The 25,598-nt window shown below is 40.9% G+C and overlaps 1 protein-coding gene across 1 annotated transcript in view; it reads right to left on the minus strand.

Annotated features, from left to right (window-relative positions):
• BTAF1 (B-TFIID TATA-box binding protein associated factor 1) overlaps window positions 1–25,598 on the minus strand; it is a 3,603,226-nt gene that overhangs the window by 1,665,325 nt on the left and 1,912,303 nt on the right. Inside the window, exon 22 of the mRNA XM_044055641.1 lies at window positions 9,222–9,425. Within this exon, the coding sequence (XP_043911576.1) occupies window positions 9,222–9,425 (204 nt within the window). The remainder of the gene's footprint in view (window positions 1–9,221; window positions 9,426–25,598) is intronic.

Below are 25,598 nucleotides of genomic sequence, written 5' to 3' on the forward strand. Positions count from 1 at the left end.
CAGGAAATGCAAATGCTTCCATTGCCCTGCTCAAACTCCCAGCTTACTCTCAAATGCTTTCTCTGCATCAAGACCCGCCAACAATGGTATTTTTTTGCATTCTGCTTTCCTCTGGATCATCAATAATGTTGTCAAATGTTTGCCTCCCCTCCACAAAACCACACTGATCCATATCTATCATTTTTGGCATTATATTTGCCATTTTTCTAGCTATTTTACAGATAAATACTTTATAATCATGGTTTACTATTGAAATGGGCCTGTACGAAGCTGGATCTGATGGAACCTTACCTTGTTTATGTATTACACCTACCACTGCTTTCTTCCAGGATGGTGGTACTTCTCCTCCCCTTAAGATATTGTTAAACAAAACTTTCCAGATCTTTATCGTTTTTTTCTTCTTAGCTTCCAAACTTCCACAGGAACACCATCTATTCTTGGGGACTTTCCTGTAGATTGGTTATACATCAATCTTTAGCTCATCTCCTCCTGCTAGTAATTAAGCCTCATCTACCTCCAACAACGGCATATTTAATTCTTCCATAAACATATCTATTTGTACCTTTTCTTGATTTTTATATTTCTCTGCTTTATATAGACTCTCATAACATTTCCAAAATATTTCTAATACCACTACAGGATCTCGTTACCTTCTTTGTTATAGGCTCCCTAAGTTTGGAAAACAGCCCTTTCTACTTTCTGTTGCCTGAGTCGTTGTGCTAAAAGCTTTTGTGCTCTTGTGCTATTATCAAAAAGCAGATGCTTAGCAACAATCTTTCTAAGCTCATGCACATTATCAAAGTAATCCCTTATTTTCTGCCTAGCACTCTGCAGTTGACCCTCTTCTTGTTCTGCAACATCCCCCCTTTTCTGTAATACTTTCACATTTGTCAGTCCCTTTAAATAATTCTTGTTACGTCTTAACCATAGCTCCCTTCCTTTTATTTACACCCTATTTTTAAACTCCACCTTAATTGTATCCCACTCACTAGCTATATTTTCACAAGTTTCTATCCTCTCTAACACCTCCTGAATAATCTCCATTACATATTCCTTAAATTCTTCTCTTTTCAACAGATAGGTGGGAAAGTGCTAATGTCTCATTTTTATTTCATTACCCTCTGTTTTTAGTTTAGCTATTAGTGCATGATCTGAAATATTTATTGGGTGGGTATCAAGACCTTCAATTAAATGCATGCTCCTGTGAAATGTAAATTTTGTCTAGCCTAGTTTTTATACCTTCGGGAATAATATGTAAATTCACTTGGAACTCCTACTACTAAATTCACATCTTCCATGCCAAATATTTTCATAATTGTTTTTTTTTCAAAAATCTACCCTACTTTGTTATATTTTCCTTTCAGTCACATCCTCACTGCTGCAAATCAAGTTACATTCCCCACCTATAAGTAATATTCTTTGCTGAAAACTGATTTCTCCCAGAATTTTTGTAAGCTCTACTACAGCAGTTTTAGATGGAATGTAAATACATGCCAGTGTAATCCTCTTCCCTTGCCAGTAGCCTCTTAGCACTACAAATCTGCCATTAATATCTTTTTTTTTAATCTTCTTCTATCACTACTGGAGCTCCTCTTACAATTAATAAATATTCCTCTTTTCCTTTGTCAGAGGTATTCTGCTGAATAACCATCCTGAAAACCTTTCTTTATCAAATTCACATAAATTTCTTTCTAAGTGTGTCTCCTGTAACACAGCTATTTGCACCCTACACTTTTAATATAGTTCACTATTCTTTCTTGTTTGTATTTATCTGTGAAGTCGTTGAGATTTAAAGACTATAGAATATTTCAGATCAGCAAAAATGCAGGGGTTAATCAGAGAAATCAGTTACAGCTTTGATAATAAATGGAAGTAGTGGTTATATTGCCCATGACATAGAACGATCAATACGGATTTGGTTGGGAGACGGTGAAGGAGAGGCTAGTGATAGCTTGAGAGAGTTGTACGGGATACGAAGGAGTACATTCTGGTTACAGAAATACAAAGATTGGAACTTTGAGGTCTGGCCTACTGGGTCATGAGTACCTCCAAGACCCCTAAAGACAGATTATGGTGAAATGGTGACACGAGTCAGAGAGCATTTTACTTGAGGGATGAACTAAGTTAATACAAAAAACTAATGAGTTAGATATAACAGAGGGGAAAATATCAGACAAGCAGTAAAAACATGCTACTACTTAGGGGAATTTATGATATTTATGTGGAATAGGACAGGGTACTTCTGAAAGAGATAAGGAAAAGCCAGGGATAGTAACCATTACACAAGAATCAAGAATAGGAAAATGTACAGGACATTAACAGTAGAACGTTGGGAAAGACAAGATCACAAAAATGTATCTGGGAAAAAAAGAGTTGCAGGTGGAAATAGCTGGGGAGGATTGGTTGCATATTTGCAGTACAATAAAATGGGCTTCAATAACAAGGAAGATTAGAACATTTGCATGGAAGTGCCTGCACAAGTATTTCTAGAAACCGGACAGGTTGCAAAGGACATACCGCTAAGATAAGTTTTGTGGAGATGTAAACAGGAGTGGGGAGTAGATTGGGCTCTTACTTTTTGGGAGTCTGATAAACTGAATGGTTACAAGATAAAAGTTGATAAATTATTGAAAAACACTGGCAGAAGGTTACTGCCTTAATAAAATACATTTTCTATTAAGTTGGCTGGGAAAGACAGCCAATAGTGAGGAGACAAATGCATGGTGGGGGGTAATCCTGATTTTTGTTTAAAAAAAAGGAATAAAGAATTGGAAGAGTGAACAGGAATCAAATATAGCTACAGTACATCAGTTACTGCAACAGCTCAAAGGCACAGAGTTGACTATGAATATTGGTGTAGGAGCAAACTACATACAAAAAATGGGAATTGTGGGAACAATACATACAGGGGAAGAATGAGGTTTAAAAGAAGGCAGGAATTAAATGAGCTATGTAATTTTGACTGAAAATAATTTGGTAGATAAGTGATGCATAATTTTTGCAGCTGGGAATGCGTCAGTATGGTTTGTGATGTAGAATGCCACTGTGGTTTGTTTTAATTTGTATAAATGTATGCTTGCTTATGTTGTAAGTGATGATTTAATAAAGATGTTTCTTGTTTAAAAAGGGGGCAGGAATTGAATAATTTATGTAATGCTGCTTAGGTTATATGATACATGCCAATATATGTGAAGCATAATGTTTGTTAATTTTAACTTAATACAGTTCGATTACTGTTACATAAATGTGCCTATGTCCCAAGTGATAATTCAATAAAGGTGTTTAAAAAAAAAAAAGAAAAAAAGATGAATATTCATGACTGCAGCAGAATACATATTAAAAAATGGGAACTGGCGCAAAGCCGATTAACTAACCTACACTATTTTCTCTTGAACTAACAGACAGGGATAATGCCTTGAGGTAGGCAGCAATTTACAGAATGGGATGGGACCCAATTTTTGGTCTAGGATAAGTGTGTTTATATTTGAGGTTTTAGATAAATTATCTCAAATCTGGTACTGGGTTGTGCCCACTTTGCATAGAGAAACAAACTAAACAATTTTTTTTAAGGTTAGAATCTAAACTACGAGCGATCACCAAATATATTTAGCAGCATACTATGCATAGAGATTGAGCTTGAAGATGTATGTTCCCTCTAATAAAGTTATTTTAAAAAAAAAAGTAGCAAAAGTGTTTTGCTCGTTTACTTCAGTTCCTCCGGTGACTTTCTAATTAATTAATGACAAAGTGGGGTACATCCTTTACAGTTAACCAACAGTTTATCACGATCAACAAAACCCGATGTTCCTTCTTACAAGGCCACATTTCCCAGTATATTCATACATCTAATGGGAATGATACTTCAGTTTCAGCGTGGTATTATATTTAATGACTGGCCTAATGAGGGCTGAGTAAAGGCAAACAATGACATCCTTAGATATAGAAACAATCCCTTTGCATATAAACTGTGCAATGTAGAAGGCTTTTCATACAACAACAGATGCTGGTCAAAAGTTAGGTCACTGGCCACAAGCTCCCAAATCCCAGACTGGGTCAACTCTTAGGGTTGTATTGTCACTGTGCTAGTTCCCTGGGGTAGAGGACTTTCCAAAGGATAAAACAATGCAATTGTTGCATTTAGTTTCAGACAATGATTTTAACACTATTTGAGACAAAACTTCCTGCAGGATGGTCAAGTCATTTGGGAATTCAATGACTGCTCCTAGTTTGCAGTCTTCTGTAAACTTAGCCAGCCACAGCCCTGTGGTTATTTGCTTTTACTTTGGAAAAGTAGATGCCAAACAAGAGAGATCCCAGCACAGAACTTTGGGGGAATCCACTGGTGACTGCTCTCTTTGTGGAGGTAACATCCCCTATTTTGATTATCTGCACCTTATCTGTGAGCCAGTTGGAAATCCAGTGAGTGACGTAGGGGTTTATCCACAGTTTAGCTTTTCTACTATGCCTGAGTGGGGAATGGTGTCAAAGCTTTGGCCAGGTTAAGGTATGTACATTTTGCCTTCATCCATTGCTTCTGGTGACCTTTTGAAAAAGATCCACCAGGTTGAATAAGCATGACCTGCCTTTGATGAACCCAAACTGAGACAGGTACAGTGTTAGGAGGCTCCCTGTGTCCTGACTGATTAATTTTACAAGCCTTTCCATGGCTTTGCATACGAGGCTGGTCAAATGTACAGTTCTGTAACTGCCCAGGTTTGTGGAAGATACTATGTTCTGTATGGGAATGACTGCAGCTGCTCTCCATTCACCTGGTACAAAACCTGTATGGAGGTTGAGATTAAACAGTGTTGTTAGGGATGTGGATAAATCATGCTTCACATTACTGAAGATGCATCTAGGGATATTGTCAGGAGACACCTCTGCAGGATTTTTAGCTTTTGACAGCACTTTTAGAACTTTGTCATGTGTGACAGCTAGACTTAAGCCAGTTTCAGGTATATCTTGAGGGACAGACTGAGGGGAGAAAGGGGTAAAGTTGGAGCTAAATTTACTGGCCAGTAGTGCATTGGTGCACTGTGTTTTTCAGATTATGAACACAACTAAAAAAATGCTTTGTGATTGTCTTTAGCTATGGTAGTTATTTTAGCCTCAAACTAGGCTTTGGTAGATTTTATTAAACTCCTGAGTTATTTGTTTATTTCAGTGACAAGGGCTCTAACGTACTGAGGATTACTCTTACTTTTAGTCAAAATTCCTTTCCTTTTATTATAAAGCTTGTTTAATTTATGGTTCCACCATATGGGTTTGTCCTGCACTTTTTACTAGGGGTGCAGCTGCATCTATGCAGCTGTTTACATGCTGTTATAGTGTGGTGTACATTTCTGTGCATTCAGTAGAGTTAACAGAGTTTGGTCGTGATTTGAAGCTTGCCAATGCATCACTTAGGAATAGGCAGTTTGAGAAAGAAATTTCTAAAGGTAACTTAGGTGGAAGGGAATCTCTGGCTTCAGTTTTACTTTGAAGGAGACAGCTTTATGGTCAGACCTAACAAATGATGAGGATGCACTAGGGATGGTGCAAGATGTTACCATACTATTAACGACAAGATCCAAGATATTATTCCCTGTAGTGGGTAATCTAATTGTTCCAGGGTATTTGTATTGACGAAGTCCAGGAATCTCTGTGCTTGTGCACTAGTAGTGGTGGTGTAGGTTTCCCAGTCTATATCTGGATACCTTAGATCATCCAGAAAAATAGTATTGAGTGATTCTAGTTCTCGTTGACAGGCATTGAGGCTTTTTTTTTGTCATGTAAGGAGTTCTATAGCTAGCGAACATATGGTATGGGACTTTTCTGATAGTTACTTCGATATGAAGCTCTAATGCATCATGCTGCTTTACCAGCCTTGATGTGAATCTCTTCTGAATGTAGACTGATACACTTTCCACCTTTTTCCCCCTCCTCTGCAGAACTGGTGAAAACATGTTTAAGGCATTACAACCCTACAAAGTCAGAGTGCTCAGCTATTTTAAACCATGTGTCAAGGTCACTACATAAACATCACTATCTTCCAGGGTCAGAACGGCTTGTAATTACTAGTTCAGGCTCCTAGCATTGATCAGTAACACCTACATATTTCTTTGCTTGTTTCATTATGTTGTTAGGTTTCTCTGGTTGGCATTGCCTAAAAAAGTCACTATGGGAGTGGGCAATGTCCTTGCCAATAATTAAAACCCTAGAGGGGACAGATGCATGTCATCTCTGTTGAAGCAGCAGAGTCTGTTGATCATATCCTCCCAGGCTAATCAATATTGGAACCCCTTTGAATGACACCAAAAACTAATCTAATTATTGAAATCTATTTTTTGCTCATATCACGGCATCATCATTGGATAAAGTCGAATTCTGCTCAATGCTAGGCTCATACTTGGCTCAGAGAGACAGTCAGAGCTCCACGATCATATAAATCCAGGGAGGTACATGAAGTCTGACACCGATATGAGCTATGAAAGTCATACAGGTACTTGTTAAAGGACTTGAGTGCATGCATGACCTGATGGATCCTGGCACCAAACAATTAACTGCCACTCTTTCCTTGCTCAGCCTGGTAACAGGCACAGCTGTATGCCTTACAAGTGAGTCACGTATAACAAGAATGTATGGTTGGGTCAATTGCCTGCCTTACGGGCTCAGCATCTGTGACTTTGGAATCCTTGTGTTATATGAGGAATTATACTTAATATGCTGGAGTGTGCTTTGTGCCAGTGTTACATTTTGGAAGTCTTTCAGGTTTAGGCAAGTTAATGTTTAGAACACCAGCAAATGATGGATTGTGTATATTGTGATAGCCTTGGAGAGGTGTGATATACTGCTGATAATTTTGGTTTCTGATTATACTGTGTGCAAGAATTTTGTCTCTAAGGATGTACATGTATATCTCTCACATCCTGTGTTATACTGTTTGAGTAAAAGAGGATTGTCAGACAGCCTCAAATGGTCAAACTGTCTCAAGATACCCATCTCAGTTGGGCTGGCTAGAGACGTGGGGAAGTGCTGGTCCATGATACTTACAAGAATGACTCTTGTTACAGGGGTAACAATTAACTTCTTGGTGTTTGTTTTTTTTAGAATAATGTCTGGGTGGACTTGCTACTGAGTATTTAAATTTCAATACAAAACAATTAGCCTAGAAACCTTCTGCCACAAGCAAGAACTGGTAAATTACAGTAAAAAAAAATCACTAATTTGATTTTAAAATCAAACCAAACTGTTTTAGTACACTCAATATTAAGCAGTTTTATCAAAGGACTTTTAGACAGGTGAGTAGTTTAAAGGAGACTATGCAAAATGATACTTGGGTGCTTAATGTTAATAGCCAATGAACACGGACAGGGAGGAAAAGATACCGTCATATCATCATAAAGGGCCAGGCAGCAACAATATACTGGGTTTATTAGCACAAGGTCAGTGGGAGGAAGGAAAAAGCACATATGCCTTTCTCCAGCTTGTAAAACTATTACAGTGCAACAGTAATTAAATAAAAAATTCACAGCAAACAGCAACTTTGTAATTCAAAGACCCTTAAGCTCTGAGCTGATACATCTGGAACTGCCCAATGCAAAGACAAGTCCTGAACTAGCTTGACACACACAGTACATGAGAATGAAACCAGGACTTAATGAGAGCAGTTCAGACCACTTAAAGTAGCAAAAATGCAGAGCAACTATGTACTGGAATCATTAATATAGGCTTAATGACCTTGGCTAAAGCAGATAGACTGTTAAGACTTGCTGGCATTCAGGCAATGTAATTACTAACCAACAACCAAATTTTACTTAAATTGAAAGCTTTTATTACCTTTTTCATTGTTTCTTTTTACATACTGGGAGAGTTGTAATCAAGCTGTTGATCAGTGTGCAAGCCATCTTGGAAGACCTTCACACTTTAAGAAAAATAATGAGACTTATAAAACATTCATTCAATTCTATTCTTTTTTGAGTTTGAATTCATAATGCTGTAAGTCATGATATGAAAAACAGAAGCTGCGATGGTGCAGAGGTAGCATTGTCACTTCACAGCAAGAGGTTCTCCCGGTCGATTCTTGGCTGGAGCGCCTTCTGTGTAAAGTTTGCATGTCCTCCCCACGGTCGAGTGGCGTTCGAAAGACATGCGTAGAATGGGCTTGCCTTCGTTGAAGGTTGGGCATCGAGCTGGCACCTCGACACCGTAAAAATCTACTGCCAATCATTAGCAGACCGGTGTTTCACTGTGGCGACCCCTAACCGGGAGAAGCCGAAAGTAGTAGTAGTAGTTATGATTCAAAAATGTGCCCCGCATGTATACATGTAGGTAAAACAGTATATGTATCAGATCTATTGGTCTAAAACACAGTTTCTGCTACAGCTCAAAATCAACCACCAGCATCAGTGACACTGGTAGGCAGGCACACAGTCAACAGACACTTGCTAACTGATGCTGTGCCTAGGGCAAGCTGAAACTGATGACAGTACTACAGTCGCTTTGTTCAATGAAGGTGTGATGGTGGATGTGATGAGAACAAGACCCATCTGCCTAAATGTGTGAGTGTGGTGACAGGTGCAGGCCATGATAGCAGAGGACGAGTGTTCAAGGGCCATGACAGCAGAGCACGAGTGCTCAAGAACTGTGGCAAATACATTTCTAGTGTCAATCATGAAACAATAATGTTCAATCTTCTCTTAAAATAACCCTTAAAATAGAATTACATTACCTAGAATATTAATTTTCTGAAGCAAAACCCTCATTTTAGTGTGCACACAAAGCTGATCTAAAACTCTATGCAAAATACTTCAAACATAAAACATTCTATTTTTAGGAAGGCGTCTGCCCCAAGCTACTGCAAAAGCCTTTTCACCACCTGTATTAACATGACTAAAAAAACTGCTTAAAAAGTCCAAATTTTTCTCTAACTGGAATATTCCAAGGCAGATCCAGCATAACTAAGGATCACTGTCTTTATAAGAGTCTTGCATTTCACAAAAGTTCCTGCTATCTACAATTTACTATAAAACATTTATAACACGCTGTCAACTCAGTGCTGTCATTTCTGAGACTAAAACATACAAAAGCCCATCTCCTAAGCATTTTCTTTCGTTCAGTAGAGCAGCTGCAAGATGCTTTTCAGATTAGTCAACAGGAGACTCTTCAGGCTGTACCAATGAATGCACCGAGCAGTAATACAACAGTGAAGAACACAAGATGCTTTTTAATAAATGACTTACCAGTTCAAGAGCTTGATCAATTGTAAACACGCTGCAGTTAATTCTGTTCTGGAGGTCAATTTGTGCATCTTTTAATAATGTAATGAACTGCTTACACTCATTCTGCATTCTTGTGAATGGAATTGCTATTTCATCGTAATACAAATGCTCTGAAAGAATGGAAAGTAGCCGTGGCTGTACTGCAGAAGACACCAATTTACATTCCTATGAGAAAAACAAACTTGCTGTTAAATGCCAATTACATAAAGATAAAACAAAAATGCAGGTTTTTACCAAACTACACAAAAGGGCATGAAACATTACGTTCTGGTATTTATTCACATGTACATGGTGACACCTCCCTCCAAAATTACAGACTCATTAGCCAATTAATAAGTGAAGTGATCCATACAAAACTCTCAACCATGACTCTGGAAAAAAGATTACTTCATGGTACAAGATGCACTGTGATTAACAACAAATCAGCTTAGAAAAGCAATATACTACACTAAAATACAGTGTGCATCCTAACACCCTTCTCAGGCACTTCATTTTCATCACCTCTAGCTTCCTCATCTGCTCTCCCTTTACTGCCCCGGTTTCTGTACCATAGAGTAGTACTGGTCACACCACTGTCTTGTACACCTTACTTTTCAGCTTCTTTGACATTCTTCTGTTTTTGGTTATACCTGAGACTCTAAGCCTGTTGGCTGAAGCCCCTCCGATTCTAGCTTTGACCTCTTCATTCAGACTTCCCTTCTCCTCAAACACTCGTACCAGATACTTGAAGCTATTAACCTGATCCACTATCTTCCCTTCTATCTCGGTTCTCAGCTTCTTCTGTCTTTCCCAATTTGCTGCAATTACCACTGTCTTATACGTGCTTAGTTTCATCCCATATACTTTCAGTTTTGCATTCCATTCCCCTATTCTTTGCTGAAGTTCTTGCTCAGCATCTGCCTGTAATGTCACATCGTCTACACACAGAACGTTGTTGATCTTTCACCTCAGACCCATTTGCTAATGTAATCCATCACCAGAATAAACAGCAGAGGGCTCAGAGCTGAACCATGGTGCACACCCAATCCCACTTGGAACCTCTCAGAGACCAAACACTGTTCATACTTGAGTCAATGGGTCCTTGTACACAGCCTGCACTAATTCTACCAATGTTTCTGGGACATCAAACCACCACAGTACTGCCCAAATCAGCTTTCTTGGGACCTTGTCAAAGGCTTTCTCCAAGTCTAGGAAAGCCCAGTTGGAGACTGTACATCTCTTGTTTCTCAACTACAGTATTTTTCTCTCACTGCAAACATCAGGTCAGTTATGCTGTATCCTAATCCAAAACAAACTGCTCATCTCCCATCTTACTTTCTACTACTCTGCGTATTCCATTTACCAATCACCCTCTCCAGAGCTTTCATCCAATGTCACAGGAGTTTGATGCCTCTGTACTGCCCACAGTTGTGGATGTCCCCTTAGTTTATTTACACTGGCAAGTATATGCTTATTCTCCAGTCATGAGTTCCACCTCTCTCTCCACACTGCTACGAGTACCCTTCAGGAACCATTTCTCCCCATCTCACTCAGCATCTTTATCATATCTACTGGTGATCTCATCTGAGACTTGTTGCTTTCCCTGACAATTTTCCTTAGCTCTATTCTTTCTTCTTCCAGGTTAGGCTCCTCCTCTCCTCTCTTTGCAGGCTGTGTCAGCACAGCTTGTGCGTGTGTGTGTGTGTGGGGGGGTTCTTCATTCAGAAGCTGCTGGAAATACTCCTGTCTTTGATGTCTTGTGGACTAGTGAGCAGGCTGTTTTTGGCAAATCTTATGAAGGGTGTCTGACTATCTTCTTTACCTTTCTGTCTGACTTACAACCCAATATGTTTTCTTTGTGACACCTACTGAATCTCTTTCCAGAAGCTGGTAGTGTGCCTCCAATGCCCTGTTCTTTGCTACTGCAACTCCTTTCTTAGCTTCTTTCTTACCCAACTAGTAAGTCTTGGTCCATTCTAATGGACACAGGCAGCATGTAAATGGCTCACTGCTCAGGCCCCTGCTGGCAAATGTTTAATCTTCCAAGCCCCTGCTTACACTACCAATGGTACCATAACTTGTCAGAGATTTGAGGGTGCATTGCTAGGTTTAAAAAGGTCCCAGTGGTCGTTAACCTAGTAAACATCTGTAACCTATAATACTGTTGGGAGACAGTTAGGAAAGTTTAGACCTATGCAGGAAGGAATTCCTCTGTAAAGGACCCAAGAAAGCGCAGCTATGAACTTACTTACCACAGCAGTACACATTCAAATACTATAACTACTGCATCAGCATTCACAAAAAGGATAAATTTGTGCTGGAGGACACCTGCCAATCTGGCTGATTTTTTTTCCTCAACACCTTTATTGAATGACTTGTGACACAGGCAAACAAATTTATTTAAAAATAATCAAACCATATTAACAAATTCACATTTACGAACATTATACATCAAATACATTGGTGTATATCCTATTATATAGGCAACAATACATAAAGCATTCAATTTATCCTTCGCTTAAACCTCATTCCTCCTCCAAAGCATTTTTCTGCATGTACTGCTCCCACAAGTTCCATTTTTTATGCAATTTCTCCTATCCTTTTCTAAAGATCCCACATCCTGTTCTTTTATCTCTGTTACAAGATTCACTACTCAGAGTACACTGGTTTATATTTAGATTTCCGTTTTCTAGAAATTTTTTTTTGCAGCTACCAGAACTGAAGAACTAAACTTAACAAGGCCTTACTATGTCTAGGCAATTCAGATCCTGTATTCCAAGTAAAAAAAAAATTTCCTTAGTTACACTCATCTACTCGCCCAGTATTGCCAACAGAGTATTATACTCCTAAAACATATGCTCGGTTACCTTTTAATTCTCAATCACACCTCCAACATTTGCCATCTACCAGAGGATAAAGTCTTTGGACTCTGCTTGGAGTATAAAGGTATCTATGTACACACTTCCAGGCAAAAATCTTAAATCTTCTGTACTTTGTTGCATACTTGGGAGCCATACACATGCCCTCCCATTGTTTCTTTGTGAACTGCATTATCTAATCTCTTTCTAACCTTTTCTGACCTCTTCTGATAGATTCCTATAGTTATTCAACAATATTTTACATGACCTACTAATTATCCCCTTTTCAACAGCAGCTCTGCTGCAGATCAAATTAAAAACTCAGCCTGGGCTGGTCTTTCATTTAAGTTTCATACTCTGTACATACTCTGAAATCAGTAGCCAATAGGGAAGGCAATCACTCGCCTGCAATCCAAAGGTCTTCTTGGCCTCTTCCATTCTATAACTTTTCCTTCTCTCTGCTCCCAGAATGCCTTCATTACTCTGACAGCTTTTTCCAATAAATTCTAGCCTCCTCTTGTCTATTCTTTGTACTCAGTCATCCCTATCAGCAGAATCACATTTCTCCATTCCATTGTTGGCTTAATTCTTTGTATATCTTCTGCTACATTTTTAATATAACATTCTGTATGATTGTTATTCTCCTTAAGGTTCTACATCCAAAATCCCATTCTTTCCTAATTTCTTAAAATTAGCCCCCCAGCTTCGTCATCCCTTTCCACTTTGAAGAGTAGCTTTCTGTTTGTGTTATGTATAAGAGCTTTAGCTATCTAACTCTAAAATATCCCTTCAAGTCAGGTAATTGCAAAACCTCCTTTTTACGTTGGGAAGATCAACTCATCCCCACTTGACTCTTGCCGATCTCCCCCTCCCACAAAATCCTTCAACTCTGTTAATTACTGTCCAGAACTTCTCCTCTGGTTGATAAACATACGACTAACCTGTGTACAAAACTAATTGGACTAAACATCTTTACTGCTTATACCTTGCTATCCGGTTTCTCAGTTTTTGTATTACCTTTTGTAAGTCTCTTCCCGCATATCTTTAATCGCCATAACAGATTACTTTTTAATCCATACTCCTAAATACTATATTTTATCATGTCCCCACTACTATGAGTATTGCTGGACCAATTCATGCGTGGGTAAAAAGTTTAGAGCTATATATAATCTTTGTTTTATCAATTTTATACCTAGAAAAAACTCAGAACTGTGATTATTCCACAGCACTTGAGATGTCCTTTGTTGATTCCATCAGGTAAAAAATTTGCAAAAAAAGCCAACTCTTCTTGAACACCATTACCAATTATACCCTTGAATTTCTCAGTCTAATTTTTTTGCCAGTGGTTCTAAAAACAACATAGATAAAGTGTAAAAAGGACACTCCTGCCTGGTTTCTCTGCTCAGACCAAACTTATCAGAGAGCACCCCCCATTTGATTTTTGCCTCTGATCCGTCATACATCCTTCTAATCAACCTTAGTATTGTATCAGGAAATGCAAATGCTTCAATGCCCTACTCAAATCCTAGCTTATTCAAGTCTAATGCTTTCTCTGCAAGAAGACCAAACAGCAGCAGTATTTTCTTACAGTATTTCCCTCTGGAACATCACTGTTCTATTAATGTAGTCAAATGTTTGCCTTCCCTCCACAAACCTACACTGATCCATATCTATCAATTTTGGCATCACCTTTGCCATTCTTTTAGTCATTGTTAAGAACTGAAATGATCTAATGAAGCTGGATCAGTTGTTTTTTTACCGTCCTTGGGTATTACAGCCACATCTTTTTTTCCAAGATGTTGGTGCCTCCCTCATTTTAAAATACTGTTAAACAAAACCTTTCTAGATCTTTATCACTTTCTTCCCTGTTAACTTCTACTGGAATACTATCTATTCCTAGAGACTTTCCTGTAGATTGGTTATACAGCACTCCTTCTGGTGGTAGTTTTGCATCTTTACTAAAAAGAAGTTATGTACTTACCATAAGGTTCCATGCGAGTTATCTCACCTTTATTCTCACTGATTGGTTCGGAGCTGATCCTCGGCTCCAACACGGCCGATACAGCTCAAGGTTTGCCAGTAGCTCAAGACCAAGCCCCTTATCCCACAATGCACTGCTGGAATTACCTCAGATCTTGTTTGCTGCGAGTAACTATATATATATATATATATATATATATATATATATATATACACATATATATATATATATATATATCCTCTTATTTATTTCTACAAGGAAACACTTCCCGAAGGGGAAGAAAAAATATTGAATAACCAGGATGGTACTAGCCTCTAAGTCAACAGTCAGCCAGAAGGGGGAAGGAGGGAGGGACATGAGAATAAAGGCGAGATAAACAACTCACATGGAACGTTATGGTAAGTACATAACTTTTTTATGTGAAGTTGTTAAATCTCACCGTTTATTCTCACTGATGGGTAGCATCCCTGGCATCCTCAATCTTGGGTGGCTCATGGAAGTACGATCTTCAGTACCGTGGAACCAAAGGAAGACCTGTCCCTGGAAGCCTTATCTACTTTGCAATGCGTGATAAAGGTATGAGGCTTAGACCAAGTGGCTGCAGCGCAAATATGGTCAAGGGGCAATTTAGCTTGAAAGGCAGAAGACGTAGAAACGGCTCTGGTAGAATGAGCCATTGGTTTGTGTGTCAATGGCATGCTCGCATTCTCATAAACAAGGGATATACAATCTGAAAACCATTTAGATGAAGTTGTTTTAGCCACTGGATTGCCTTTTCTGGCTTCTGAGGAGGATACAAAAAGTTGATCTGATTTTCTAATATCCTTAGTTCTGTCAAGATAAAATCTGAGCTGTGTACATCAGGTTTGTGTAGCATGTATTCCAATTTGTTAGAGTGGTTGGGAAAAAAGATTGGCAGCTCAATGATCTGATTAATATTTGATTCAGAACAGACTTTAGGTAAAAATGAGGGGTTTGTTCTGAGAGATACTCTATCAGCATGGAAAATCATGTAAGGTGGTCTGACAGATAATGCTTGAAGTTCTGACACTCTGCGGGCAGAAGTAATGGCCACTAGAAAAATAGTTTTCCAGGATAAATATTTGAGATCACAAGAAGATGCTGGTTCAAAAGGGGAAATAATAATTTGAGACAGCATAAAGTTTAAATTCCAGGGAGAATAGGGAATTTTGACAGGAGGTCTCATGTGAAGAACACCTTTAACAAAAGTCTTAGATAATTTATGGCCCATAACATTTGAGCCACCAAACCCAAGGTGGAAATTTGAGATGGCAGCTAACTGGACTCTAACTGCAGCAGCTGCTGCCCCTTCCTTAAAAATCTTTTGTCAAGAATTCTAAAATGGACGATAGCGGAGCTCGGAAAGGGTCAACTTTCTGCGTGTTGGCCCAAACTGAGAACCTTTTCCATTTACTGCCGTATAATTTCCTGGTAGATGGCTTGTGAGAAGATAAGAGAATTTGTCTTGTATCTTCTGAAATTGAATGGAGTCTGGCAATCAGGGGAAGTAGATTAGCCAAGCAGTCAGTTTCAGGGACTGCAGTGAAGGATGGAGGTCCCCTGAAGGGTGCATCAGAAGGTCCGGAACTGGGTCTAGGATCCATGGATTTTCCAACAGATGAGGGTGGAGAAACGGGAACCAAATCTGTCGAGGCCAGTAGGGGACTATGAGGATAACAGTCTTTCCCAGTGATTTTGCTTTCTGTAAAAATCTGGGTATCAATGGGAAGGGTGGAAATGTATAAAGGAGACCCGGGGGCCAATCGTGTAAAAGTGCATCTCTCGGGGGATGACCCGGAGGTGGTATTAGGACACAGTAGTTTCTGCATTTTGAATTGTGTCTGGCAAAGAGGTCGCAGCAAGGCTGGCCCCATTTGCGGAAAATCAACTTCGCAACTTGTTGTTTGAGAGACCACTCGTGAGGGAGCAATATCGCCCTGCTTAGCTTGTCTGCTATCACGTTGGATTTCTCCGGGATGTGTGTTGCTAACAGAAAATGCTGGGACGACACAGCCCATTGCCAGACCCTGAGGGCTTCTCAACAAAGGGGGTAAGACCTGGTTCCACCTTGCTTGTTCAAGTACCAGACTACTGACATGTCCGTCTGAATTGCAATAGTTCCTAGAGGAAGAGAGTCCTGGAAGTACTGCAACGCCAGAAGTACCACTCTCAACTCTAGAACATTGATGTGCAGATGTGATTCTTGATCTGTCCGTGTGCCTTGGGCAGTCTTTCCCTGAAAATGCCCCCCCCCCACCCTATCATGGAAGCATCCTTGGTCACAGTGGCTACTGGGGGGGGGGGGACAAAGGGTCTTCCAATTGTGACATGAAGAGACGTCAACCACCACCGAAGGTCTCTCTTGCAAGACTCCGTGATGAGACTCATGTGGTGCATCGGTAATTTCTGGTAAGACCACTGAACAAAGAGGAGCCATTGAAGAATTTGCATATGCATCCTTGCGAGTGGTATAGCCAGGATTGCTGCCACCATCAAACCTAGCACCTTCAAGACCTCTGCTGCTGTAGCTTTGTTCTTTGACACCAGTGAGCTGACGTGTTGGAGAAGTGAGACTCTTTTGCTTGGAAGACGTAGAGTGGTAGTTGAGGTATCTAACTCTGCTCCTATAAAAACGGTATGCTGCGATGGCGATAAGGCAGACTTTTCAAAGTTGACTGCAATTGATGGCACAGTGTCAGAGTGTATTGTGTTGCCAGAGTCAATTGATGCCTGGTGGTAGCAGTGAGGAGCCAATCATCTAGGTATGGAAACACCTGGAATCCTAGACGTCTCAGGAGAGCCGTGACCACTACCATGCATTTGGTTAACACTCTGGGGGCTGTAGTGAGAACAAAGGGCAGGGCTCAAAACTGGTAATGATTGGCTCCCAGCCGGAAATGCAGGTGATCTCTGGAGCATCTGTTCATCTTTATGTGATAGTACGCGTCCTTGAGATCTATGGAGCACATCCAATCATCTTTCCCTAGGAAGGGAAGAATGGACTGAAACGTGATCATTCGGAACTTCTCTTTCTTTACGAACTGGTTGAGTCTGCTGAGGTCCAAGATAGGTCTCCAGTCCCCTGTTTTCTTTGGTACCAAAAAGAATCTCGAGTAAGTTCCGAATCCAACTTGGTCTGCTGGGACTGGTTGGATGATTTTTTTTTCTAGCAATCTGTGGACCTCTACGATTGCTTGTTCCCTGAGACTGGGTAGAACATCTGGGATTCTGTTTACAGGACTGGGAGGGGTTGAGAACGGTATGAAATATCCTCTGGAAATGATGCTTTGTACCCATGTATCTGATGTTATGTTTAGCCAGGCTTCTGGGTACAAAGACAAGCGACCCCTGACTGCCTCCAGAGCCGGGCCCTTTTCAGGGGCACTGGTAGGGTTGACCGGAGAACTGACCCCGCTCACCCTGTCGCTGCGGACCCCCTCTGCCGCGGGGGGGGGGGGTGGCATCTTCCATTATAACCCCCTCCTCTGCCTCTAGAGGGGGTTTCTCCACGTGTGTCCTGAAAGGCTCCCTGTGCTTTTCAAAACCACATTTTCCATCCCTTAGGGCCCTTGGGGATAGGGCCGAGTAGGAGTAGAAAAACGGACTCCAATGGCAGATAAGGTCTTGCCTTCCTGCTCACACCTGGTTAAAGTTTCCTTTACTTTAGGCCCAAACAGTGATAAGCCATCGAATGGGGTGCTGATAAAGGAAGACTTAAAGGGTTCCGCAAAGGAAGAGAGACACATCCAGGCTGGTCTTTGGAGAGCAATGCCTGAACTAGCAGCTCTACTCGAACCATCAGCTGCATAAGATGTGAGGCGCATGGACGAGTTTACAAATGAGTTTAGGGTAGTGAGCTGTGCGTTGACTTTGTCGGACACCCCTGCAGCTACCGTACCCTGGACAGTATCTCCTAGCTCTTTCAAGAGATCTCTTTGTAGTCTCGTAAAATGGGTTAAGTAGTTCAGTGATCGCAGAGAAAAAGTCGCTGAACTAAACATGCGTTTCCCATATTTATCCATGAACCTAGAATCTGTTAGGAGGATGGCTAGATGCGGATGTTTCAGACACTTCCTTTTGGTGGCTGCAGCTACCACCATGGCATCAACAGGCACTCCCTTGGTCAAAAATGGCTTATCCACTGGGGCAGACATGAATTTATTTGGCTTGCGAGGGACAGGTTCTATGGCCTCCGGTGACTTCCACACCTTACGAGAGATCAGTTCCATGAGTTCGTCGTAAGGCAGAGACACCCAAGAAGTGGAAGGTTGAGACGCAAAAGCCTTCAAGAGCAGAGACTCGTCCTCAGTAGGGGTCTTGGACTGCCAATCGCCCCTCTGACTAAGGATCTCTAGTATCTCTGCAAAAGAGATATCCTCAGTGGGGGATCGAGGGGACCCTTCTGACTCATCCAAGTACGTGTCAGATGTCAAAGACTCCTGTGGGGAGTCTAAGTGCCTCCTCTTGCACAGTCTCTTCCTGGGCACCTCAGTGGGGGGATCTGGGGAGGTCTCAGAAGAGCAGGGGACGCCCTGTGGGGGTACTTGCGGGTCAGGGTCTCTACGCTTAGGGGGACCGGTACACGAAAAAGCAGACAGGAGCTTGAGGGGAGAGGGAAGGCCGAACCGATGCTGATGTTGTCTTTGGAGACAGGACTCTCCTCACAGCATTGAAGGCACCATGGCTCCGACAAGGAGTACACAGACCCAAAAGTACCATCCGATCCTCCCGCACTGAAACCTTGGGCTCCGAGCTAGAGGTAGGAGCCGAGCTTATCTGAGCCGAAGCCCTGAGAGGAAGAGTCGGCACTGACAAATCGGTCCAACTATCCTTCCAAAACCCGATGGGAGAGCATCGGCTCCTAGAGTCCTTGGTCAGTGCCGCGGACATCCAAGTAGATGGAGCCGATAACACCGGTGCGGGTATTGGCTCCAAAGGTTAGACAATCATTGGTTCAGTTTCCTTCGGCTTCAAGGGTCCAGTACGGCTCAGAGGAGGAGTAGACAAATCCGGTTCCATGGTCTTCGGCACCTACCTATATGAAAATATCTAAGACAAAAAGAAAGGTTTTTAAATCAAAACTTGCTGTTTTTTTTCTCACAAATGGTCTGCTAGCTGGATCACCGAGATCTCTCTTGCTGCGGCAAACTAGATCTGAGATAATTCCAGCAGTGCATTGTGGGATAAGGGGCTTGGTCTTAAGCTACTGGCAAACTTTGAGCTTTGCTATCGGCCGTGTCGGAGCGAAGCTCCGAGCCCATCAGTGAGAATAAACGGCGAGATTTAACAACTTCACATTAAAGGCCTTGGCTGCTTTCTCATGGGCAGATTTGGAGTATACACGTGGTGTGCCCTTTCAATTAACAGTCCCTGCTGTGGGATACCAGACCAGTTGCTTATTTGTGCTTTCGTAAAATGAATAGTCTGTTTCTTCTAGCTTCTCTGGTACAGCAGAAAATCTCAGATTTTCCTATGTGCGCTGTCCTCTAATTCTACCATTTTTTAAGACATCTCTTCTTGAACAGTCTCAGAGTCAGCCTTTTCTTTACTTCAACCTCTGGTTTTTGCAGTTTTATCAGCTCATCAGAATCTTTGTTTAAAGCTTCTTTCTTTTTTCCAGCCTTTTGTTATTTGAGTTGATATACTCCTTCAGTGTTTCATTTTAAATCAGCTCTGAGCACAATGGACATAATTTTGTCCTATAAATTACTAGAAGCCATGTCTTGCACTGAAGCTGGAGCTTGAACTGCTTTGCGCTGAATAGCTGCAAGATTTTTCCCAGTCAGTGTTTTCTCCACCTTTTCTAGTTGATTTTCTTTTAGGTTCTCTTAATTTATTCTCTGCATTCACCCAGGGATTGTATTTACTAGCCAGTAAATGAATTTTACTCAAATTGATATCTCTGGCTGCGGTTTTTATTTTCTGTTTTCACACTGGAAGAGCTGAAGTTAAGCTGTTGATCAGTTTGCAGCCATCTTGCAAGTCTATCTGGCTGATCTTTCAGACCTTTACATATCCCCAGTGCAGACTCTTCTCCCTTCAGAGTAAACAGACCTATACTGGATAGAAAAGGAACAGTGATCTGCTCCATCGTAATTGCTTTTTGACGTCAGTCACAACAATATCTTGATAGGTGTTATGGATAATTGTTAGTAATGGCCCCAATGTGCAGACATAAGGACAGAAAATGACATACAGGAAAGAAGGGATGTGCCTTTTTTCTTATACACATACACACACAAGTCAGAGACAGGGAATATTTACTGTGTCAGTTGTCACAAAATTTGATCTACTACTGTGCTAAGTTATTGCACACCTGTACTAGTGCTTATTAAAGGGATCACTGCTGCAGCATTCATTAGCAATGAGCAGAGTACTAACAGTGCATGTCCTAGCTCTAAAACAGTACAGAAGCCAGCATGTCTCGCAGGACTCATGGTGAATCTCTTTTCCTCTTGGAAAAATAGCTAAGCTTATAATGCTTGGGAAAGGTGCAGGTGTATATTTTTAACAGAAACAGCTGGTGCCCGCTGCTCTAAAATAATGAGCTTTAATCTACCCTTGAAAGCATTAAAGCCAAAGTAGATGCCCAATCATGGATCGTGTCCTGCTTGTATACTAATTTACCTGTAAAGGATAGCCCAGCTCTTAAATATAGATCTTGATAAAAGGTGCTGTATTGTTCTGCAGCCTTCAGTGCCAGCAGCTCAGACATCCTGTAATCAAAGGCAATTAGCCAACAAAAAAGGTTTTCCACTGCTAGAAATTTACCAGCTTACTCATTAGAAGTTTTAAAAGGAGAATGCAAAAGTTTTTCCTGGGGAAATTCAAGTCCCATGGAGGAGCCACCAACTTCATGTGTGACCTAATGTGCAACAACTTTGATGTAAGTGATTGCTGTAGCAGAGGATGGGGGGGGGGGGGGAGAGGCACTGGCAGATATGCCAAAAAATGCCAGAAATATGAATTTCAACTGAAGCACATGTCTGCACTGAATAGACCAAAAAGACAGCAAAGGTAATTAAGGTCCTGTTAGAAAGAGATTTCTTTAGGTAAGGTTGCAAGATGTGTAAAGAAATTCTCTTTTATTCAAATAAAATTTTCTAGCAAAATACATTTATGGGTTCCCCGTGAAAAGGAAGTCCATCTGGAATTGGGGGGGGGTGTCAAGAATATATCCTCCTAGCTCACAGCCCAAAACTGGTTAGGTTAGTGTGTTTATCAGGATACCAGAGTGTCAGATCAGCATGGTGCAAGGAGTACAATGAGTAGGAAGATACAAGGAGTTTCCCCCTTCAGATTCAGCAGCGGGGGAAAAAAAACAAAAACACAAAGATCTCTTGGCCACATAGATGCAAAATAAGGTTAGATTTGTCTTCTCTGGTTTCCCCTAGGACTCAAAGCATAAAGGGAAGAAGAATGTGTACACAAACATTCCCCTAAAGAGGGGAGTAAGCATTTACCCAAGCCTCCCTACAAGGGAACACTGACCAGAACCTCCTGACTTACCAATTTCCAACTGGGGGGTCAACAAGAAAGGGACTCCCCTACTGCTGAATAAAGGACCAACATCTCTGTAGCCAGTGCCCATTCATGGGACTTGGCAGACCTGTTCATCTAGTCTACAAAGGTATTCTGAGATGTGGTATAAAAATGGCTTAAAAGAGGAAGTTCTTTTGAGAACTACTTTTGTGGCTGGCACTACCAATATGGTTAACTGATACCACATAAACATGGTGATTCTGTCATTACAGTGAGCATATGCCTGTGACACAGACATTCCTGAATACATGTGTAGATGTGCACCAGTGCTGACCTCTCCTCAATGCTGATATTGCTTGTTTTGGGCTTTAATATTCCAGAATGCAGAAATGTCTGATTTTGGTACCTTAAATCAGTTTCTATGAATCTGTACTCAGAGTCTGGTTGGTTTGGGAGGAAATAATGGGAATCCGTATGTTTCAGGTCACTGGCAGGCCTCACCACAAATTTTTACAGGAGGGGACAATTGGAACACATACACACAGAGAACGCAAGTGCTGTAGTGACAGGTTCGACAAATACCACTGGATATGTCTCATTTGAAAATCAACCAGAGAAACTATAGGCAGAGGGGCTGACAAGAAATTTCATTATGCTTTAAGAGGCTGGTCATTCCCCTAAGCTAAACTTCTATGCCAAGTATAATAATTAAGTGCTTCTTCAGTGTTCAAAGTCAGATTTTCTAAGCATTTCTGGTAAGAGGAGTTAGCAACTTGCTTATTGAATGATGGCTTTAGATTTAGGAAAAAGTTAAGAATACATCTGTTATAAGGAACAGAATGACTGTGAGGGGCACCTCATCAATGTTGACTGTCAGCCTAGTGAAGACAGCAACTGTCAAATGGCAATGAAATTACATAAAGCAGAAAGGTGCCCTGAAAATACGAGACACAAATATTTTCTGAATTTCTGAATTAACATGCACTGAGTTATCAGATTATTATTCTAATACGTTTTTGAAAGATAAAGGATGCCATCACAGCAAAAGGTGGTTGATGTGTAAAACAAGTCCATGCAGCTTAACAGTCAACTAGTTTACATCTGGCAGAAGTTGGTTACTTTGGATAAAGCAGAGAGGTAAAATGTGCATTCAAGTAGGACTCTACAAGCTGAGCACAGCACAGACTCAACTGGAAATCATGAAGTCTATGGTGGAACAATGGACTGTTCTTTATAAAGAGATAACTGGGTATTGAAAAGTCCTACACTGCAATCAATGGCTCACAATATACAGTCAAATGACAGTGATTCTGGTATAAATTTTTATGAGAAGGAGCAATTATTTTTGCAGATTTTTGGCCTGTAAGAGAAAGGAGTGAATGCAGTTTTCAGCTGTCATCAAGAGTGTCAAGATTGTAAACAAAAACTAGTTACTGACTAAGGAATTTTAAAGAGTTTCTTTCAAACAGGAATGCAACTGTTAACCTCTGCTCATTTGGTGATGGACAGGATGCAAGAGCTAACCCACTGGATTACTTGAGCAAGAAATGTGTGGCACAGGAACAGGACAGAGGATGAAGTTTGGAAATTGCGGACATGGAAAAGAATAGAAGTAGGAGCCCGAGAAAGATGCTGGCAAGGTAGCTGAGTAAACTGGTAATTATACAATGGGAAGAGAAGATGAGTCACTCACTCTATACTGAATAGACATGGCTAAGATGGGAAACACTGGTTAAGAATGAGACGTGCTCTACACAAGAGCAAAAGGTGTGTTCCATTACTGAGACTATTTTTTGATATTTTACTTTAATATCTAAAATGCAGCTTCCCAGGAACTGTCTACAAGCTTTTGCCACAAGGAGTCCAGTTAGTAAGCTAATGTTGCTAAAATGATGCACTGAATTTTTTCTTCCTTTACTTTTCTTGCCAACTGATCAGAACTGTGCGCACTGTTACAGATATGCTTTCAGTGAAGGATTGTTTTCTAAGCAACAATAAACTAAATATCTGTATAAAAGGCAAATATCTAGAATGGACATGGTTTTAAGAATATGGTGCCTCTTACATCAAAAGTGACCAATTGATTCTGTTGCAGGAGCTAAAGATGAGTGAGAAGAGACCCAAGTGCGAGATTACTAAAAAAAGAGAAACTGAAAATTAATAACCATGGACAATATGAAACAGGCAGTGGAGATATTTTTAATTGTTTTGGTCCTGTACTTAGGCCAGGCATACTTATCTGCTAAAGGAAAAAGTGTGGATGGCAATTAACCATAGCTAACATTAAGCACTTATAAAACCCACAATTGCAGGGGTCTCCAAATTATGCATGGATGAATGGGGACATGAAAACTGCAGCCCATATTTAAGAAAAAAAGTAGTTTAATTCTGTGTGTGGAACACTCAACAACAAAAAAGGAAAGCCAAGATAAGTATCTGAGTGAAGCAGGCAGACAGCAATAATAAGAAGTTATGTTCTTACCATAACGTTCCATGTTAGTTGTCTTCTTCTTGCCTTCTTTTTTGCTGGATGGGTTCGGAGCCGATCCTCGGCTCCGACTCGGCCTATACTATAGCTTGAGAGCTATTTTTACCGGCTCGAGGCAGCCCTGTAACCCACAATACCATGCGCTAACTCCCCAGATCTCGTTTGGAAGCTAAGACATAGTATAAATATAATATCATAATCCTCATTTGCAAGTACGGGCTCCCTGCTAGTAACACTAAGGATACGGGGAAACCGTAACATGTTGCAATTCCAGAAATGGAAGGACTCAGAGACCTCTAGTCTATCCAAGCTAGGGGGCAGGAGGGAGGGACGCAAGAAAGAAGGCAAGAAGACGACAACTAACATGGAACGTTATGGTAAGAACATAACTTCTTAATGTTAAGTTGTCATTCTTGCCTTCATTCTTGCTGGATGGGACAGCGTCCCTAGCATCTTAGTCCTGGGTGGCTCAATTGGAACAGACTCCTGAGTACAGTGGAACCAAAGTCATCTCTATTTCTGGAGGCTATATCAAGTTTGTAATGGGCAATAAAGGTATGTTTGGAAGCCCATGTAGCTGCTGCACATATGGCATCTAGTGGTAACCTTGCTTGAAATGCTGTTGATGTTGATAGTGCCCTGGTTGAATGAGCCTTAGAGCCTAGACGGAAGTTGCCTGTATCTCAACTCATAGACAAAGGTAATAATAGATGTCAACCATCTGGAAAGAGTAACCTTCGATACCGGAAGCCCTTTCTTTCCTGCAGCATAAGAGAGAAAGAGCTGGTCTGACTGAGTTGTTTTATCCTGTCTAGATAATGCCGTAATTGGCGATGAACATCTAATGAATGTAATTTCTGTTCAGCCCTGTTGGCATAGTCTGGGAAGAAGACAGGCAAGTCAATGGAGTGGTTTAGATTTGCTTCCGAGGACACTTTCGGTAGGAAGGAAGGGTTTGTTCTGAGAGTTACCCTGTCTTTGTGAAAGTCCAAATAAGGGGGATGGACAGACAAGGCTTGAAGTTCCGATACCCTTCCGGCAGATGTTATGGCTACTAAAAACAGAGTTTTCCAAGAAAGAAGCTTGAGGGAGCAAGAAGCTGCAGGTTCAAAAGGAGGCAGAATCAATGAGGTTAGAACTAAATTCAAATCCCATTGTGGAGGTGGATCTTTAACTGGAGGTCTAAGCAAAAAGATGCCCTTGAGGAAAGCTTTACAGAGTTTGTGGGACATAATATTTGCTTCTGAGAGCCCAACATGAAAATTAGCAATGGCCGCTAATTGTACCCTAATAGTGGCCGACGATGACCCTGAATGAAAAAGCTCTGCCAGAAAGTCTAGAACCTTATGAATGGGTGCATGGCAAGGATCTAGGGACCTAGTTTGTGCCCAGTGCGAAAAACGCTTTCATTTACTCGCATACGTCTTCCTAGTATTGGACTTATGGGAAGCCAGAATGATATCACGAACAGGAGGAGAAATAAGGGGAAGCCTGGCTATGGTTGGAAGTGGAGCAACCAAGCTGTGAGG

Source organism: Protopterus annectens, chromosome 14.part0 (genome assembly GCF_019279795.1).
Source record: "Protopterus annectens isolate FY-2018-M chromosome 14.part0, PAN1.0, whole genome shotgun sequence".
Lineage (NCBI taxonomy): Eukaryota > Metazoa > Chordata > Ceratodontiformes > Protopteridae > Protopterus > Protopterus annectens.